The sequence below is a fragment of the Microtus oregoni genome, unplaced genomic scaffold, assembly GCF_018167655.1.
Source record: "Microtus oregoni isolate MIOR12 unplaced genomic scaffold, Mior012 000028F_ref0000031, whole genome shotgun sequence".
NCBI lineage: Eukaryota > Metazoa > Chordata > Mammalia > Rodentia > Cricetidae > Microtus > Microtus oregoni.
Genome location: NW_024543087.1, coordinates 14,129,537 through 14,149,361, shown reverse-complemented (window position 1 = coordinate 14,149,361; position 19,825 = coordinate 14,129,537). Strand labels below are relative to the sequence as shown.

Genomic DNA, 19,825 nt, shown 5'->3' with positions numbered 1-19,825 from the left:
ATTTCTTTATTGATTAGATATACCAGGTACATAAATTTAAACCTAGCTTTTATATAGTATTGTGTAGTGAAGAGGTGAGCAGGCCTGATTTTCGTCCCACCCGGCTCCCGCACAGCTAGCTTAGCCCCCCACGTTTGTTGTTTTTTGCCTGCCTCTGCCTCCCCAGTGCTGGGATTTTAAACACTGGTGGGATTCCACACCAGTGTTTTTTGAGACAGGGTTTCTCTGTGTAATAGTCTTGACTGTCCTGGAACTTCCATTTTAGCCCAGGCTGGCCTTGACTTCACAGAGATCTGCCTGCCTCTACTGGATTGCTGGGATTAAAGGTGTGTGTCACCAATACCTTTTTAAAGAGAAAATCCATAATGTAAAAACATACTAATGGTTAATACACCAAAGTTTTGGGAGAAGGGATGGAATATCTTGGATTGATAAATTCACTTTTCTGCATTTGTAAAATAGAATTATGTTCTATTTGAGTGATTAATAATAGAATTATAGAAGCTTGGCAGGTAGTTTATTGTCTTGAGGCCAAAGCCCATGATTTTGACATGAAATTGAGTAGTAAACTCCACTGAGGTTATAGTGATACCCATATGTATTCTGTTCTGTCATGTTGGTTGTACTTTTGCTTATTTTATGGTAATGGTGTTTTGTCTGCAGGTATGTGTAACACACAGGCCCAAGGAAGTAAGGGGGTTTCAGATCACTTGGGATTACTGTTACTCTGAGACTCTTGCTCTTAATTGCTTAGCTGTCTTTTCAGCTTCTCACTGTATATTCTTAAAATTGAGTGACTATTTTTTTTAACACATGATTTTTCCTCTTCTAGTAAACCCAAAGAAAGACAGTGAAAACACACCTGTTAAAGGAGGCACAGTGGCAGATCTAGGTAAAGAAACCATATACAAATGCTTTCTCTTGACTATGTCTGAGCCTTCAATCCTGCTTGCTTTACTGCAGATTGTTACTTTCGTGTGCTTTGTTTACTACTGTCCAGGGTTAACCAACAGTCTTACTGTCATCTTTGATTTTCTTAACATGATCTGTTGTTTGTTTTCCCAATGACCTCCAGCTGATAGTGCATGGCATTTTCTCATAGACTAGCAAAAACTTGGCAATATTTTATTTTCACTTTAAAATAGTTTTCACGGGCGGTGGTGGCGCACGCCCTTAATCCCTGGCTAGATTTTTCTTTTTTTAAAAAAAAATATTTATTTATTTATTATGTATACAATATTCTGTCTGTATGTCTGTCTGCAGGCCAAAAGAGGACATCATACCTCATTACAGATGGTTGTAAGCCACCATGTGGTTGCTGGGAATTGAACTCAGGACCTTTGGAAGAGTAGGCAATTCTTTTAACCACTGAGCCATCTCTCCAGCCCTAGATTTTTCTTTTTATAATCAACATTTATGCCTTAGATATTCTGTACTCAGTAGATATCTACATTTTTTTTTTCTTTTTTAAAAGCTGAAATTTTACTGTGTGTTCAAGACTGGCCTTAAACTCAGGATCTTCTGTATCTACTAGGGCTAGAGAACTGTGCCATCATGCCCGCATCAGTCACTAGTGCTTTTTGCTCTCTTCCTTACCCTGGAATAAAGAAAACCATTTGCCCTTACCCATCCTTTGGATACTGGTGCTTCAGTCAACAAGATCTTGCTGTGATGCTATGATTATGATAGCTGGTAAAAATAAAGTTTTTATTTGTTGATACGTTGATAGGTCCTTCCATCTCTACATATTTGTGTAAATTGATTGTTTATTTATATTGAATATTTTTTAATGATTTGTTTTATTCATTCTCTTTGTCCAGTATTAGTTTTGAAGACTATAAAGATTCCACATAATTCAAAATAGCATTGATGGTTATTAAAACAACTTGTTTTGATTTTGCAGATGAGCAGGATGAAGAAGCAGTTACAACAGGAGGAAAGGTAAAAGTTCATTTCATCCTCAGCTGAGAGAAGTTTCTGTTGGTCATGTATGTGCACTGAGCAGAAACAGAATTTTCTGTTTCCGACCTTACCTGGATCTGAGAATGTCCTTGAATTAATTACTGATCCTCTAACCTATCCCACCTGACTGCTGATAGTATCATGTCAGGTTCACGGAATGGGGAACGTATCTGAGGGGCTTGTGTACATTATGGAAAAGGCACCTACTACCTCATCCCTTAGCCCATTCATTCCTCTTCTTTTGACAGGGTCTCCAGTTTTTGCTCAGCCTGCCCTGATTCTTGCTTCAGTGAGTGGGCTGTCCTGATCTCCTAAGTAGTTGAAATCAGGGCATACACTACTGTAACTCATTTTTTTTCTTTTCTTTTGAGACATATCTTCAAACTATTGTCCAGTTGGATTTGACCTTGAATCTCATGGCTACTTTTTAGGATTACTGTCATTAGCGACTGCATCCAGTTAAATTTCTGTTTTCATAATTTAATTTCTGACAATAGTTTTGGTTTTTTGTTTGTTTTTGAGACAGGGTTTCTCTGTGTAACAGTTCAGACTGTCCTGGAACTCACTTTGTAGACCAGACTGGCCTTGAGATTGTCCTGCCTCTGCCTCCCAAGTGCTGGGGTTAAAGTCTTTTCCCAAACAGGCCGGCAATATGCATTTTGCTTTATAATATAAAATTTATTGAAAAAAATCTTAGTGTTTTCGAAGGGTCACCCTCATGTAATGTAATTTTTAATTTTATTCTCTTCTATTTCCAAAGTAGTAATCACAATTTACTACATTGCTGTTGGTATGCCAATGGATTCAGATGGGTAGTGAATGCCTTTCCTTGATTTTCTCACTTTTCTCTTCGTACAGGTGTAATGTAGATTACAACTAAGGTGGACTCATTTAACTTTTGTCAAGCTTTAATTTTAATTTTGGACAGATTTTTTTGGGGGGGGCAACACAGATTCATTTTTTAGCCGTGTGTGTGTGTGTGTGTGTGTGTGTGTGTGTGTGTGTGTGCGCGCACCACACTGTTTTCAGTTGCCCATGGATACCAGAAGAAGGAGTTTGATCCTTTGGAATCTGTTATGTACTACCAGATATGGGTGCTGGTCACCAAACTTAGGTCATCTATAGGACAGCAAAATGCCTTTAACTCCTGAGGCATCTTATTCCCCTCAGACTTTCTGATCACCTGCTTTCCATTCACCAGTTCTGGTGTAGAGACCGATCATGGTGATGCTGAAAGGTGTTAGATGTGAGGTAGGACCTTCCTCTTTTTAAAGGGGGATTGGCGGTTCCAGTCAAACTCTCAGGTTTGATTATAATAATTTTGTAGTATTGCCTGGAATTCTTAAACGTTCCATCGGCTTATGTGAATCCTGCGGCTAAAGCTGTATACCACCATGCTTAGCAATATGTACAGTTAGCATATAAGTTTCTTTGAATGACTTTTACTTGCTAAATATACTTGTAATAAATTGTTCCAAAGTAACATTTAACATTACATTGATTTGTTTTATGTATCTATGGGAAGATTTGTAATAAGATTTAGGTATTATTTATTGTTTTAGATATTTATTATTTAGATATTACTTATTGTTTTATTATTTTTTGTTTGTTTTTTGTGTTTTTTTTTTTTTAATGGTTTTTACATAGCCTTCTCTGTCCTTGAACTCACTGCTGACCAGTTGGCTGGATCTCAAAGATTATCCAAATGTCTCTGCTTCCCAATTACTGGGATTTAAGGTTCAGTAGGGTTTTTTTGTTTGTTTTTTAAGACACTGTCTCATATATTTGAGGAAAAGGCTTTCCTCACATTCACTGTATGGCTGACTCCTAATTTTTCCATCTTTATATCCTGATCGCTGGGATTCTAGGTGTGTGTTAACCATAGCCAACTCATGTAACTTAAATTTGAAAGAGTGAGATATGGCTGGTGTTGGCAGAGTTCAGGGCCATCTTGGTGTACATATTGAGTTCTAGGCCAGTCAGGCCTATACAGCAAGGTTCTCCCTACTCTCCCCCCAAAATTTAGAATGACTCTTTTAATAAATCAGTGTATTTGTTTTCTTATTGTAATTATTTTTTTTTTTTTTTTTGGTTTTTTCGAGACAGGGTTTCTCTGTGGTTTTGGAGCCTGTCCTGGAACTAGCTCTTGTAGACCAGGCTGGTCTCGAACTCACAGAGATCCGCCTGCCTCTGCCTCCCGAGTGCCGGGATTAAAGACGTGCGCCACCACCGCCCGGCCTCTTATTGTAATTATTGTGACCACTGACTTTTCTTTGTTTTTCTTGAGGAAATACTAATCGAGGGAGGACACTCTTACACAAGGTTTAGACACACAAATATGATGAGAGGTTGATAATTTCCCCAGAATTTACTGTACAGAATAGATCCTTCTCAAACTGAAATTGCTTTTGTCTCTGCCTCCTAAATTCTGTGATTAAAGGTGTGTGCCACCATACCTGGCTTCCATCGTATGTACGCTTAGGCTAATCATGAATAGTCAATTGGAGGCTTTTAGATATTTTCTGAATGTTTGATCTATCTTCTTTGGAAATTGTCAGGCATGCTGACATGGCTTAGCTGATAAAAGCAGTTGCCGTGCAGTCTTCTGAACACATGTAAAGGAAGAAATAGAAAAACCGGCTCTACAGTTAACCTCTGACCTTCATACAACATCCACTCCAAAAAAGAACATAAAGGCCAACAATTCAGACACCTACAAGATGTGACTGCCATCTGTAAAGTGTAATCTGAGATAACCAGTGAAGGAAGTTTCTGAGATCCTCAGACCATGTCATTAGAAACTCATCTGATCATTCAAACTGGATATCTGATCCAATAGCATTGGAACAGGGTCTCAATATTTAACACAGGCTATATGTGTGTTGTGTATGCATTCAGTTTTGAGAGAAAAAATTGGGGGAGTTGCGTCTCCTACATGGGGGCCTGGGACCACTCTACAATATATGCCTTTTAGTTGCACTTCTTGGATGTGTGTTATGCTCATAACTTACTACTTCTGCCTGTTTTTCTACAGAAATATTTAGTTGCTTTTGTAACTCTTAAATCGCTATGAGGAATCAACTAGTTTTGGTGTTTAGGGCTATTAACAGGCACTTCTGTTTTAGTATTTGGAATAGAAGCAATCTTATCATTATGCTTTGTTAGAATCTTTCCCTTTTTGTAAGTAATGTAATGATTTACTTTCTTAAAACCATTGTGAAGGACTTTAGAGACATCACATTTGCTGCTCTTTGTCGAGTACTCTGTTTGATTCCCACCACCACATGGTGGAGTTCATAACTGTAGAGTTAGAGGAACTGATGCCCTCTTCTGGCATCTCTAGATGTACATGCTGGAATACACTTGAAATAACAGTTTCAAAAACTGAAAAGCTCTTGTGAGAAAAAAGATTTGGTACCTGTTAATTCTTGATTATGAAAGTGTTTCTTTTTTAAAAAAAGTTAATCTTGTTATTAGATAATTTGAGTGTTCTTTTATTTTGATAAAAGGAAAAGTAAAGTCTATTGTCGGTGCAGTGCTTTTATCCCCTTAAAAGTAAGAAGGATCTGTGCTTGAGAACTGTTTTCCTCTTCCCTCCAGTTGGCTCCACTATCTTCATTTTGTTTTACCTAGTATTTGTGTGATTTGTCTGTAGTTTTTTCTCTGAGCTAGCTTGTCTTTCATATTTTTATAGGAAGATGAGGATCCTAGCAAAGGTGATCCTAGTCGGTCTGTTGACCCAGGTGAAGATAACGTGACAGAACAGACCAATCACATCATTATTCCCAGCTATGCATCCTGGTTTGATTATAACTGGTGAGTGGGCTTTACCCACCTGAGGGGTGGGAACGCTGATATTCAAACTGGTTTGTACTGTCTTGTTCACTTCTGAGTCACCGTGAATAAAGCTATTTGTTTATTGAATTGTTACATATTCTTCGGTTTTGTTGTTGTTTTTTGTGTTTCCTCATCACTGTGCAGTAGTTTTTAAGCTGTGGGTTATGACCCATTTGGGGTTGCATATCAAGATATCCTCAATAGCAGATATTTGCATTACAGTTCATAACAGCAGCAAAATAATGTTATAAAGTAGCAGCAAAATAAGTTTATGATGGGGGTCACCACACAGGAGGCACTGTATTAAAGTGTCATGGCATTAGGAAGGTTTGAGAATCGCTGTGCTATAGGGTCTTGTTTTGTAACCCACGCTGGCCTCACTTTTGCAATTTCTAGGTTGGGTCTTAGTCCCTCTTTTTCCTTCTTTGTTCTAAAATTGTTTAAAAACAATTTAGAAGTAAAAGTTTTTTTAAATACAAAGTTTCATAGATCACTGATTTGTTATGTAATTAATACTTAGCATGTTGCCTCTCTGGAAAGCTTTCTTTGCAACCCATATGTCTTCACACATACTACACACACACAAATACTCACATACATCAGTAACCAAAATCTGGCTACATAGTCAATTCACATAGAGTTTGCTAGGCCTAATCTTTTTTTCTTTGACTCTACAGTGTTTCTGACCTAAAAAAAAAACCTTAAAAATTATCAGATATCTTTATCTATAGTTCCTTAATAAGAGCTGACAATCCTCGACATATTTTAGTTCATCACAGTTTTGAGGGCTAGAAGAAGACAAACTGGTGTTGAGGAATCTGACTAACCATTATAAATTCCAACTCTCTGATGACTTCATTGTGTGGCCATACTTATTACTCTGAGTTTTGTTAACCACTTCCTGAAGAAATCTTATCATTTTGTGCCATTTTGTTGCCATAATGTTATAGAAAAATGAAGTAATAAAATTTTTATTTTCCTCATAATTTTTGTTTCTTTTTGAGACTAGGCCTTGAGTTATACCCAGCCTATCATCAGACTCTTGTCAATCTTTACTGTTTCTCAATTGGTGGTGGCACAGACTTGAGCCACTATTCCAGTAGAAGTTTCTTAGTTAATTTAGACAATAGAAAACTAAGAGGAAAAAAAAAAGAAAGAAAACGACGATGTGTTATGGGTCACAAATTCACAACATTTTAACGGTGTTGTTTCTTACATGTAAAAGAAATTGTCCAAACTAATTTTAGCAGGAAGTACTCAGTTTTTGGATTTAATAGTTTCCCTTTGAAAATTGAGTAATGTATATAGCTCAAATTTTAAGATTTAATTCTTTAAAAAAAAATAAAACAATCTCAATCTCTTTTCTTTCAGTATTCATGTGATTGAACGGCGTGCTCTTCCTGAGTTTTTTAATGGGAAAAACAAATCCAAGACTCCAGAAATGTGAGCTTAGTGTTTATAGCACTTTAATGTTCATAGCATGGGTTTGTGACTTTAGTGTTATGTAGATGAGTGTATTTATGTGTATCATCTAAGTGCAGTGACTGTAATGGCCATGAGAGGGCATTGGGTCTCCTGAAGCTGGAGTTAAAGAAGGCTTTCTTTACCTGAGCCTTCTCCCCATCCTTCCTGATGGTAAAGTCACAATTCTCACTCAGTTGTTACTGTTGTTTTCTTTTGTTTTTTGTTTTTGTACTTTGCAAATAGTGTGTATGCCTCTCAGAAATAATTCATATCTTATTTCTGTACCATTATTACTTCAAAGGAACTTGTAGTTTTTCTTTTTTCTAAACTTCGTATTATATGTATATCAGTTCTAGCATTTAAATATTAAATCTAGTAAATGGTGTTTAATTGAGGTTTGTCATAGTAGCCTTTAATTGTTTCTATGGGTGTTACATGCATTTACATATAATGGTCTGTGGGGTATAAAATCTTTATCCCCATGGTAAATTATTACTAATTACACGCATGTTATATAGTTCCATCTAGCTGCATTTGAATTGGGTTAAATTTCCTAAAGCATTGCTTTTTCAATAGAATTGAAAGAAACTAAGGGCCTGGAGAAATGGCTCAGAGGTCAAAAGCACTGACTGCTCTCCAGAGGTCCTGAGTTCAATTCCCAGTAACCCCAAAGTGGCTCACAACCATCTGTAATGAGATGTAGTGCCCTCTTCTGTCATGCAGGTGTACACGCAGGCAGATTATTGTATATATAATAAATAAATACATTTAAAAAATAAAGCAGTTTGAAAATTTAAAAAGGAAACTGGAAGGAAGCTCCTTGTCAGGAAGCATTTTTGTCTTTCTTTTGACCCATTGGCATGTATTTCTGGAAATTTTTTTTGTTTGTTGGCTCTTTTTTGTTGTATTTGTTTGAGATCAGTCTCACTACATAGACCAGGCTAGACAGCCAGGGCTACACAGAGAAACCGTGTCTTGGGGGGACAAACAAACCTTTTTGGCAGATGTCACAATCCTTAACGTTTTGAATTTTTAAAAAGCATTTGTGGGAGAAATACTGCAGTAGTATACTTTGGAATCTTCTGTGACATTTAGTCTGAAGTTTTTTCTTGATTTTGTTTGCTTTTATCTTGTCTTGAAGTTGATCTCTTTGGTTGGTTGTCTGGCTATGGCTTCCTGAATGGATGGCCCTGAGAAAGCATATTATTATGTCCAGAGCCAAGTCCTCGGGTGGAAAGTAAGGGTGGGTCACTATTGAGAGCACAGGCTGAGATGCCTGGAGTTCTGATCTTCTCACTTTCCAGCCCTCAGTCCCAGGCTGCTTTTCAAATGCTCTGTGTTTCAGTTTCCTTAGGTGTGAAGTAATAGAAGAATCTGGGTATCAGGTGAACAACTTCACAGGCAGTGTGGAGAACACTGCTTAGCAACCAATCTTGTTACAATGTACTATACATGTTATTGCTTCTGAGTTTATTAGAATTATTAATTTTTTATTTATTTATTTAGTATGTATATAGTGTTTATTCTGTCTCCATGTATGCTTGCAGGCCAGAAGAGGGTATCAGACCTCATTACAGATGGTTGTGAGCCACCATGTGATTGCTGGGAATTGAACTCAGGACCTTTGGAAGAGCCGGCAATGCTCTTAGCCGCTGAGCCACCTCTCCAGCCCCAGAATTATTAATATTTTAATACAATATCAGTGTTGTTTAACATTGCCATCATTTTTCTTTATTTCTTTTGCCTATGGTTGTCAAAGATTTTGAGTTTTAGCTTTGGGAATCATTTATCTGAAAGACACAAATCTACCTTACAAATTTTGCTTTTTTTTTTTTTTTTTTTTTTTAGATATTTGGCATATCGAAATTTTATGATTGACACATACCGTCTAAACCCCCAAGAATATTTAACCAGTACTGCTTGTCGGAGAAACCTGACCGGAGATGTGTGTGCTGTGATGAGGTACATGTTTGGTGTTCTGTTCTCCAAGACTTTCAAGCTTCGTAGCTCTGTAGATCTACCTGATTCTGTATTTTTGTTACTTTCCTTCATGTGTCTCATATGTTCCCGTTTGAGCTTGAAGTCTGGTGGGAGGGCTCAACTCTTGTGGAGCAGGAGCTATAGGCAGTTAGAAGTAGCCCAGTACGGATGCTGGGAGACAAATTTGGGTTTTCTGAAAGAGCTTGACTGGCTCTTGCCCTCATCTGACCAGATTACCTGAATACCTTCTTCATTGCACTCAAAAGTATTCTGCCTTTTTAATAGCTATTTTAGTAATTTGTTCCTGGACTGGTGGCCTCCAAATCATGACCTGGAGACTTATTAATTATGAATGCTTGGCCATAGCTTAAGCTTGTTCCTTTTTTTTTTTTGTTTATTGTTTAGCTTTATTTTTATTTTTTATGTGTATTGGGATGAAGGGTCTCAGATAATCCCCTGGAACTGGAGTCACATATAGTTGTGAGCGCCATGTGCGTGGTGCGAGTTGAACCTGGGTCCTTTAAAAGAGCAGTCCCCCAGTCTTGTTTCTAGCTAGATTTTTTTTTTTTAAACTTAAATCAACCCAGTATCTTGAGTCTGTGCTGCCCTGAGGGTTATTTACCTTTTCTGTGTAGTGTCCACCCCACTTTCCCGTTTTCTTTGTGTCTGTTTGGCTCTCAGTTGGCTGGCAGGCTCCCGCTGTTGACCATTCAGCTTTTTAAATCAATCAGGTACCTTCGACTATGTAAAAGATGAACACACTTTACACAGTTAAACAAATATTCTGTCTCACAATACTGTTGCATAGTTTATAGCTTTTGATTTGTAATCAGATCATACAATGACAAGGGATTTGAGTGGGGAGTGTATATACCGTCCCAGGAAATTGGGATTGTCTTCTGAATTTGGTCAGAGAATGACTTTATTTTTTATTTTTTTTTTTATGTCTGTGTGAGGATGTCAGATCTTGGGGTTACAAACAGTTATTAGCTACCATGTGGGTGCTGGGAATTGAACCCGGGTCCTCTGGAAGAACAGTCAGTGCTCTTAACCACTGAGCCTTCTGTCCAGTGCCGAGAATGACTTTTTTCATTTTGGCCTAAATAAGCATTTGTTAGTGTTTTTAATTTGTGAATAAAACTATTATTTGAGGGTGCTGGCAGTGAACTCCTTCAATCTCAGCACTTGGAAAACAGCCATACAGAAGTTTGTGTATTCAAGGCCAGCCTGGTCTTTATAGTGAGAGGTGCCAGGGCTACATTGTAGTGCTAGCTCAAATATAAAACAAACATCCACAGTTACTCTCCCTCAATCAAGATGCTTGGATGCAGAACATGTGTTCTTTATTCTAGTTTTTATCAAGTGCATGATTATGGGTTCACAGATAAGATTGCTTCATTAGATTGTAATGTACAGAACTTTCATCTTTCAGGGTTCATGCCTTCTTAGAGCAGTGGGGTCTTGTTAACTACCAAGTTGATCCTGAAAGTCGACCCATGGCAATGGGCCCTCCGCCTACTCCTCATTTCAATGTGTTGGCTGACACGCCTTCAGGGCTTGTTCCTTTGCATCTTCGGTCACCTCAGGTAAGTTAGGTTTTTCAACTCTTGAGGTCTACCTTTCATTTTTGATGTGATTGGAAGTTCTTATTCTGGTGATAGGGTTAATTCCCTTTGTGCTGTTTCTTAGCTGGTAGTTTTGGAATTGTATATCTTGGTTTTCATTTCTCCAAATGTAAAAGTTCAGAATGGTGTGAATATGTAATGTTCAAGGTAATATTGCGCCACCAATTCTGAGACATTATACTATGACATTACCAAAGTTTTTGTTACTCTTTAGCTCTTTATCCCTTTGCCACTGATGTCACTAGTAAATATGCAGACAGTAAACAAATTTGTCATTCAGTATGTGTCTTGGAAGCGTACATTTTAGAACCTTTATTAATAATTATTAAAGATTTCAGAAAAATATATACATTTTTTTTGGAAGACTAGTGAGTATATAAAATTAATAGTAGGATTTCATACTGTATTTCCTCTTCGTTGTGAGAGTGAGTATTTCATTTTATGAGGAAAATTTCCTCTTTTCTTTGACTTAAGGGAGCACCAAAAATACCTTTGGTTTTGGTTTTTTTCAAGACAGGGTTTCTCTGTAGCTTTGGAGCCTGTCCTGGAACTAGCTCTTGTAGACCAGGCTGGCCTCGAACTCACAAAGATCCTCCTGCCTCTGCCTTCTGAGTGCTGGGATTAAAGGCGAGTGCTGGGATTAAAGGCATGCGCCGCCGCCACCACCACCTGGGTGTTTTTTGTTTTTGAGACAGGGTTTCTAAGTAGCTATGGAGTCTTGGAACTCTGTAGACCAGTTGTGACCTTGAAGTCACAGAGATCTGACTACCTCTGCCTTCTGCTGGGATTAAAGGCGTGAGCCGCCACCACCTGGCAATACTTGTCTTTTTGATGGTGAGTTTATTACCAGTTTACTGTGGAGCTATATTTGTGTTGTTATTGTTATTTGTGGCTTGATCCAAAGTGGGTTTGTGTGTGTGTGTGTGTGTCTTATTTTTTGAGACAGGGTCTCACATAGTAGCTCTGACTGTCCTGGAACTCACTTTATAGACCAGGTTAGCCCTGACCTCACAGAGATCCACTTGCCTTTGCCTTCCGAATGATGGGGTTAAAGGAGTGTATCACTGCCCTCAGCTAAGATATTTAGGAGCCAATGTTGACTGGAGAGAGATTGCTCAGTGTTTAAGAGCACTGACTGCTCTTCCTAAGGACCTGCGTTCAGTTTTCACCATCCGTGTGGTATCTCACAACTGTCTGTAACTCCAGTCATAAAACAAACCAAAAATACCCCAAAAACTTTTATTCCCTTAAATTTGAACAGATTAATACAGTCATTTGCCATTTATCTGCCTCATAGGTCCCTGCTGCTCAGCAGATGTTAAACTTTCCCGAGAAGAACAAGGAAAAACCAATTGATTTGCAGAACTTTGGTCTTCGAACTGACATTTACTCCAAGAAAACACTGGCAAAGGTAAAGACTTTTATAAACCCATATGGACCACCACTTGCATGTGTCTTGTTATAAATCTCTGATACGAGCCAGCAAGGTTTCTACTGATGTCCAATGCATTGCAATAGTCACGTATATGATTAAGAGAGGTTTAAAAATAATATGGATAGTATTTTATGAGGATAATACAATTTGAGAAGTAAATTAGAATACACATTAAGAATCTGGCGTTAGCATTGTGAGCCTCTGAATTGATTCAACAGATTATTCTGATTACAAAACAGGTTAGCCAATGAGAAAAACAACAACTGGACAGTGGTGGAGAAAGGGCAAAGCAATACGAACATAGTGCAGGAGACATGTTGTCAGCAGTCAGAAGAATTAATTTATCAGTGGAAGAGCAACAAAGGGAGGACTAGGTGTCTTAGGGTTTTCTTTGCTGTGAAGAGACCCTGTGAGAGTATGGGGGCCAAGTACACTCAAATTCCAACAATAGGATTGATAGATTAACTGTGTAATGGTTAACACATTCAGAGGCTGTCAAGATAGCTTGGTGATTCCAGGAGTTGCAATCAAGCCTGACAGCCTCAATTCAGATCTCCAGCACACACATAACAGTTGCATTTGGCTTTGTGGGAGCCTAGGCAGTTTGGATGCTCACCTTACTAGACCTGGATGGAGGTGGGTGGTCCTTGGACTTCCTACAGGGCAGGGAACCGTGATTGCTCTTCAGGCTGACAAGGGTGGTGGACTTGATTGGGGGAGGGGGAGGAAATGGGAGGCGGCAGGGAGGAGGCAGAAATCTTTAATAAATAAATAAATTAATTTAAAAAAAAGAAAGCTAAACAACAACAACAACAAAAAAAAAACAGTTGCATTTGGTAGCACCTCCTTGCAGCAAGAAGGGAGGAGACAGAAGAACCCTTTTGAAGCCTATGGGACCAGTATCTGGAGTAGGAAGCACAGAGGGATACAGTGAAACAAGATAGAAGCTAAGGGCCTGCACGCAAGGTTGTCCCTTGACTTCCATGCATACAACCTCAGAAATACACACATGTACACGCCTGACTCAAAAATAATACCCTTTTTAAACTATGATGAAAGCAAAATGAGGATAAATATATGGGTAAGAAATGAAATTGAATTTAAATGCATAATAAAACTGACGGCTTTAATCAACCTGGTTTACAGAGTGAGTTCCAGGACAGCCAGGGCTGTAGCAGGGAAATTGTCTCAAAAAAGAAAAAAGAAAAATAACCTGAAACAAATCAGCTGATGGGTGATGCTTTAACATCAGACATAGAAATCAAAGGACAAATAACTTGTATTGTAAAGTAGTAAAAACTCACTTTGGAAATCTGTATTAAGTAATCAATGGGGTGAAACAAAATGTAGATGTTTTAAAGTGTAGAACTTACCATTATAGCATCGTGCAAATAAGTATAGGAAATTCCTCAGGATGAAGAGCAGTGAGAACAGGTAGGCTTAACATGAGTCAAAAGTGGCTCCTGGCAGTACAGCATCCTAATCCACCTCCTTTTCTTAATTACCTAGAGCAGTGTGAGTTTTTACCTTCTTCTTTAGTTCTTTCTTAACTTATGTTTCCCTAGATCTTTTGGCCATTTCTTGATTTTGAGATTCATATTTGGAGTGTTTCAGTTGCATATACGTCTTTATTCTGCACACTTTCATTATTGCCTACAAAGGCTAGAAGAGGATGTTGCATGCTCTGGAACTGAAGTTAGAAGATGAGCTGTACCATGTGGGTGCTGGGCATAGAAGCTGAGTCCTGGTCAAGTGACAAGTGCTCTTACTATTGTTCTGTCTCTGCAGCCATGTTTATTTTTATGTGTATGTAAGTGTTTGCCTGTATGTTTACATGGTTTGTTTGTGTGTTTGCTGTGTCATGTCAGATCAGGTCAAACTGGAGTTACAGGCACTTAAGACCTGCCATGTGGTGCTGGGGTAATAATCCAGGTCTTTAGAAGAGCAGCTGGTCCTCTTAACCCCTGAGCTATCTCTCCAGCCCCTGCAATTATAATTTACCAAAACCTTTATAGCATATGTAATTGAATAAATTATACTTGAAAAGCCAATACATGAATCAGTACAGGTTTTTTTTTTTTTTGCTGCATGTGGTAACACACACCATTGAGCTTTTAACATTGAAGACCATTACTATAAAAGTAATAACAGTGTTTAGATCCATTATGTGTGGATTTGAGTGACCACTTTCATATACAGCACGAAGAAATTCAGTAGACCTGGAAGTATACTCTGTGGAAGTTCCCACATTTTATATGAAATGCAAAAATATTAATTGAAAGTAGACTCATAAGTTGTAAATTAATGTTATAAGTCCCAACACAGCTATTTAAAGTATAACTGACTAGTAGGTTTTATATATATTATTATATATAATTATATATAATATCCTCATATATATTATCTCATATATACATACATATACTATATATACATACATATAAAGGTGTATTTGATAAAAGGCTGGGTATAACGTAGTATGTTTGAAGTCTGTCAGAGCTCTAAATCAAGAGAGTTTTTTAAAACAGAAGAAAAAATCTTGTTCAAACAGGATACAGTACAGGGAATATTTTAAGAACACTGGAAATTAGCAAGCATGGTTGGTTGATTCTCAGTTGACCCTAGAGATAATAACATGCATGCGTGCTCTCACTCTTTAGCCTACATGCTGGAAATTGAATTTAGGGCCTCTCAAATGCTAGGCAAGGGCCCCTCTACTCAGTTCCAGCCACAGTATTTTTATTTGTATTTTTCAAATTTTAATTATATATAATTTTATTAATTTTAATATAATTTAAAATTTTAATTATATATATAATCTTGCATGTATGTCTTGCACCATTTTCGTGCAGTACCCTCTGAATCCAGAAGATGGCATCAGATGCTCTGAAACTGGAGATTTACACCATATGGGTGCTGATTATGGAACCTGAGTGCTTTGAAAAAACAGCCAGTGATTCTACCTGTTGACTTATCTCTATAGTTTTTTTTTTTAACATTTTTTTAAAGTTTAATCACTGGAAAAGCAAAAATGGTCAAATTGGGTTAAAAAAATGACAGCAATATTTTCTCTTTCAGAAACTTGAGTTTAGAACATAGACACAAGTAAAAGTAATATATGGAAGAAGATATACCTACATACACTGTAGAGCTGGAGCACTGCATTGATACTAGCATAAGTAGATTGTAGATGAAGTTACTTAAATACATCTGGTGATAATAAGCTGTAATTGAAGCTGGGCGGTGGGGGCACATTCCTTTAATCCCAGCACTCAGGAGGCAGAGGCAGGCGGATCTCTGTGAGTTCGAGGCCAGCCTGGTCTACAGAGCTAGTTCCAAGACAGTCTCCAAAGCTACAGAGAAACCCTGTCTCGAAAAACCAAAACGAAAAAAAAAAAGCTGTTAATTGAGAAGGCATGATATTTTCAGATTCCAAATCCATATATGTGCATATAGGCTATTTAAAAGCATAGAAATATGTAAACAAAAATTGAAAAAATGAAAAGTAGTGAAGACTAGGATGGACTTATTTCTATTCCTGTGCAGCAGGTAGTTTAAGGGATTCCTCAAAACAGCACTCTAGGTCAAGATTCCACTGCTTAAGTTGTAGCAAATACCAAAGAAATGTAGAATGCTCCTAAAGGCAAGCATAGATATCCAATTATTAATAGACATACAACTAGTGTTGTTGGTCATGAAACCAAAAATAAGAAACAATTGTAAAATCTTACATAGAACTGACAAAATGAAAATAACTTAAATGTTTATTAGTAATATATTTTTTGTTTGTTCAAGCACTATAATAGTGTAAAAAGTAAAAGGAACATTCCACTTATTTTCATACAGATTACATGACTAGGACAAAATCCATCCCCCAAACCCATCATAATTGCTTAAGCTTGTTATCCTAGCACTCAGCACGCTGATTACCTTGAGTTTGAGACTAATAAAGATTCATTCTCAAAAAAAAAAAAACCAACAAAAACCCAAAAACACTGCAGTTGGAGAGATGGCCCAATGGTTAAGAGAACTTAACTGCACTTGTAAATATTCTTAGTTTAGTTCCCGGCACTTATTTTATAGTTAGCCATCCATGACTGTAGTTCACCTGTAGAACACCCTGTTCTGGCCTCTTTGTTCAGCAGGTTTCCATATGCTAAACAAATACACATATACATATAGATATATACACAAATGTTTGCTGTAATATCATTAAAGTATAATTAAGTCCTTACTGTGTGCATGTAACTCAGATACAAGATGAAGTTCTATCAGTTTTATCAACACAAGGAAACTATGGACCGGTAATTGTTTTTCTATTTGTATACACATTTTGTGTGTGCATGTGTTTGTGTGTTTAAAGGCAAAGCAAAGAGACCCAGAAATCTAAAGCATCTAAAAAAGTAAACAAGCAAGATGTACAGCCAATGAAACCTAATGTTAAAAGCATTGAAATGTATTGAATGCTTTTGTACTTTGCTATCAGACCAATTAATTAAGACTTAAAGGAGGAATCCATTTTAGTTATTTTTTTATTTTAGTTTTTCAAGACAGGGTTTCTCTGTGTATCTCTGGCTGTCCTGGAACTCACTTTGTAGACCAGGCTGGCCTCAAACTCACAAAGATCCTGTGCCTCTTGAGTGATCGATTGGTCTAAAGATGTGTGGCACTACTGCCTGATGTAGTTTCTGTTTTTGTTTTGAACTAGGTTCTCTCTATATATAGCCTTGTCTGTCTTGGAACTCTGTAGACAGTGCTGGCCTTGAACTCACAGAGATCTTCCTGTCACTGCTTTCTGAGCCTTGGTATTAAATGCCTGTGTCACCATGCCCAGCTATTTTTTTTTTGTAATAAAGTTTATTTTTTATTTTACTTTGTGTGAAGTTTTGTCTGTATGTTTGTCTGTATGTGTGTGTATACATACATGCATATGTGTGTATATATATCATACAAACACACACATACATATCATCTGTGTACCACTTGTTTGTCTATTGTCAGCGAAATCCAGAAGAGGGTGTGGGATTCCAAAAACTGTAGTTTGAGATTCTGTGAGCCACCATGCTAGTGCTGGAAACTGAACTTGGGTCTTTGGAAGAGCAGCCAGTGCTCGTTCCAAGCCTTCTCTTAAGCCCCCTTTGCCATTTTTAGGTGAATGTTTTTGTGTTTTGTTTATTTGTTTTTCCATGTGCAGGAGTGTTTTGTCTGTATATGTATTATGTGTATAGGCTACACTTGAAGCCTAGTGTCCTTAGAGGTCAGAAGTGGCCATTATATCCCTTGATCTGTACTTAAAATTGTTTGTAACCGCCTAAGTGAGTAGTGGAATCTGAGCTTGTTTTCTCTCCTAGAGCATAAGTGCCCTTAAGCACTGAGCTTTATATCTGGCTCCCTTTCACAATTTTTTTTTAACATGGGAAGTTTTTATCTGAAATCCTCAGATTTGTGCACTTTAGTAAATATAAAAGAAACAAACCATACAGAATTCTCCTGCAGCTTACATTTCTAAGCCCCTGAAGAGGCTTGTGAAAGCCCCTTGTTTTTAAGATAGGAAATAGGTCTTGATGTAAGCAGTGCAGATGCAGCGAATTCTTGTACATGGAAGAAATGGAGAGATGATTGTTGGCCTGCTCATTAGTGCTGTCCGTGTCTAAGTTGTATAGTTGTCCCCAGATTTTTCTGTGTTTGGTTCCTTCTGAGGTCAGATGAAATGTTAATGGTTTTGTTTCTCAATCTGATTGTTACCTCTGATTCGGGTTTATTAAGAAGTTCCTTTGTCTTAAAATACTTCTAAGTGCATTTTAGCAATATATTGTGAGTGCATATTTTCATTAAACTGCTTTTATAGTCAAAGATTTACCTCAATGAGATGACACTTGCCTACCATGTCCATGTCCTATTGTCTGGGTTAATTTCTATGTACCACAAAACTAGAAAAAAACTAACTTTTAGGAATTCTGGATACTTAGGTTAAAAACTGAATTTTGGGATTTTTGTGTTTAGTTTTGTTTTTGTTTTGCAAATGTTCGATACTCATGATTTAAACTGAACGTTGTAGAGGCCTAGTAAAGCATAATTAAATCTTTACTGTGTGCATGTAACTGAGATACAGAATGAAATTCTAGCATTTACATTGGTAAGCTTTAGCAACACAACTATGGAATGGTAATTTTTCTATTTATACATAACAGGTTTTTAAAGATTAGTGAAGTTAAAAGTAGGAAAATTTGTAGTATTATAGCATTTGTCTTTGGAGTTCATACATTTAAAAGTAGAGAATATTATCAACTATTCCATGTAGCCTGTCCCAAGTAAATCTATGATTGGAACATTTCCTGCAAATCAAGGATTATCTTTTCATAGCTTAGGTGGCTTATAACCTATAGGGTACCTATATCCTAAAACCAACTTCCTCATGGAAAGGATTGTCGAGAAAGTGGTCATGTGAACTTAGGGAACCACTTGGAGACTTTTCAGAGATACAGATTGGGGATAATGTGGAATTGTTAGGGTTGGAATTCAGAAGCCAAACTTTGGGGTCAAAGATGACCCAGTAGCTGAGGATACTTACTGGTCTTGCAAAGGACCTTGGTTGGGTCCTACCACTCACAGGGAACTTACTACCTTATATTAATCCAGTTGCAGGGATCTGCTGCCCTCTCTGGCCTTTGTGTGTACTATTTGCACATGGTGCACACATATGGGCCAAACACTCGCATCGCTAAAGTTAAATTATTAAAAAATAATCTAGTGTTGTATATATGTGGTGCATTTTGTCCTAGAATTTTAGGGAAAGATCTTTTTTCAAGTTTAACTAAATATTTACCTTAGTATTTTCCCCACTGTATTTATTTATTTATGTATGTATGTGTGTGCACACGCATGGTTGTGCGGAGGTCAGAGGACAAGTTTTGGAAGACACTGTTCTCTTTCCATCATGTGCCTAACAGTGACAGCCTTTACCCTGTCATCCCTCTGCCTGGCTCTTAGATTATTTTTGTATAATTATAGATGATTTTTCTTATTTATAAAATTTCAGATTGTATGTCTTTCAAAGTTGAAATAGCATGGAAGTAGTTCCTGTGACTGATTAAAACAAGGGTCTGTTAAAGCATGTCGGGCCTTCTGCTGAAGGTTTTGAGTGTTTAGTTATTGGGGACTCATCTTGGTGGATTAAATAAAGCCCTGCTGTGAGCTTGACAACGTCTGCTGAGCCCCGCACTGTGCATCTGTGATGAGTAAATGATCTCTACTTTTTGTCTTTAGAGCAAAGGTGCTAGTGCTGGAAGGGAGTGGACCGAGCAGGAGACTCTCCTTCTCCTGGAGGTAAGCTAAAAGTGACATAGCCCTGCAACTGATGCATGCAACTTTCTACTTCCTCGCTTTTCTTCATTGTCTCTCAGGAGAATTCGAAAAGATAACTTTTTTAGTGTTTTTGTTACTATTTTTAGTTATTCTAGTCTGTCCTTTGGATGTCAGTGTTAAGCATGTGCCTTTTCAGTACCACATTTTAAAATCAGAA

General features: G+C 37.5%; 1 protein-coding gene across 2 annotated transcripts in view; it reads left to right on the top strand.

The window, feature by feature from the left end:
- Smarcc1 (SWI/SNF related, matrix associated, actin dependent regulator of chromatin subfamily c member 1) overlaps positions 1-19,825 on the top strand; it is a 108,322-nt gene that overhangs the window by 39,039 nt on the left and 49,458 nt on the right. For both annotated transcript variants that reach the window (XM_041677076.1, XM_041677075.1), the window contains exons 12-19: positions 833-892; positions 1,904-1,941; positions 5,657-5,778; positions 7,171-7,242; positions 9,112-9,225; positions 10,676-10,829; positions 12,166-12,279; positions 19,570-19,629. In XM_041677076.1, coding sequence (XP_041533010.1) covers positions 833-892; positions 1,904-1,941; positions 5,657-5,778; positions 7,171-7,242; positions 9,112-9,225; positions 10,676-10,829; positions 12,166-12,279; positions 19,570-19,629 — 734 coding nt within the window. The remainder of the gene's footprint in view (positions 1-832; positions 893-1,903; positions 1,942-5,656; positions 5,779-7,170; positions 7,243-9,111; positions 9,226-10,675; positions 10,830-12,165; positions 12,280-19,569; positions 19,630-19,825) is intronic.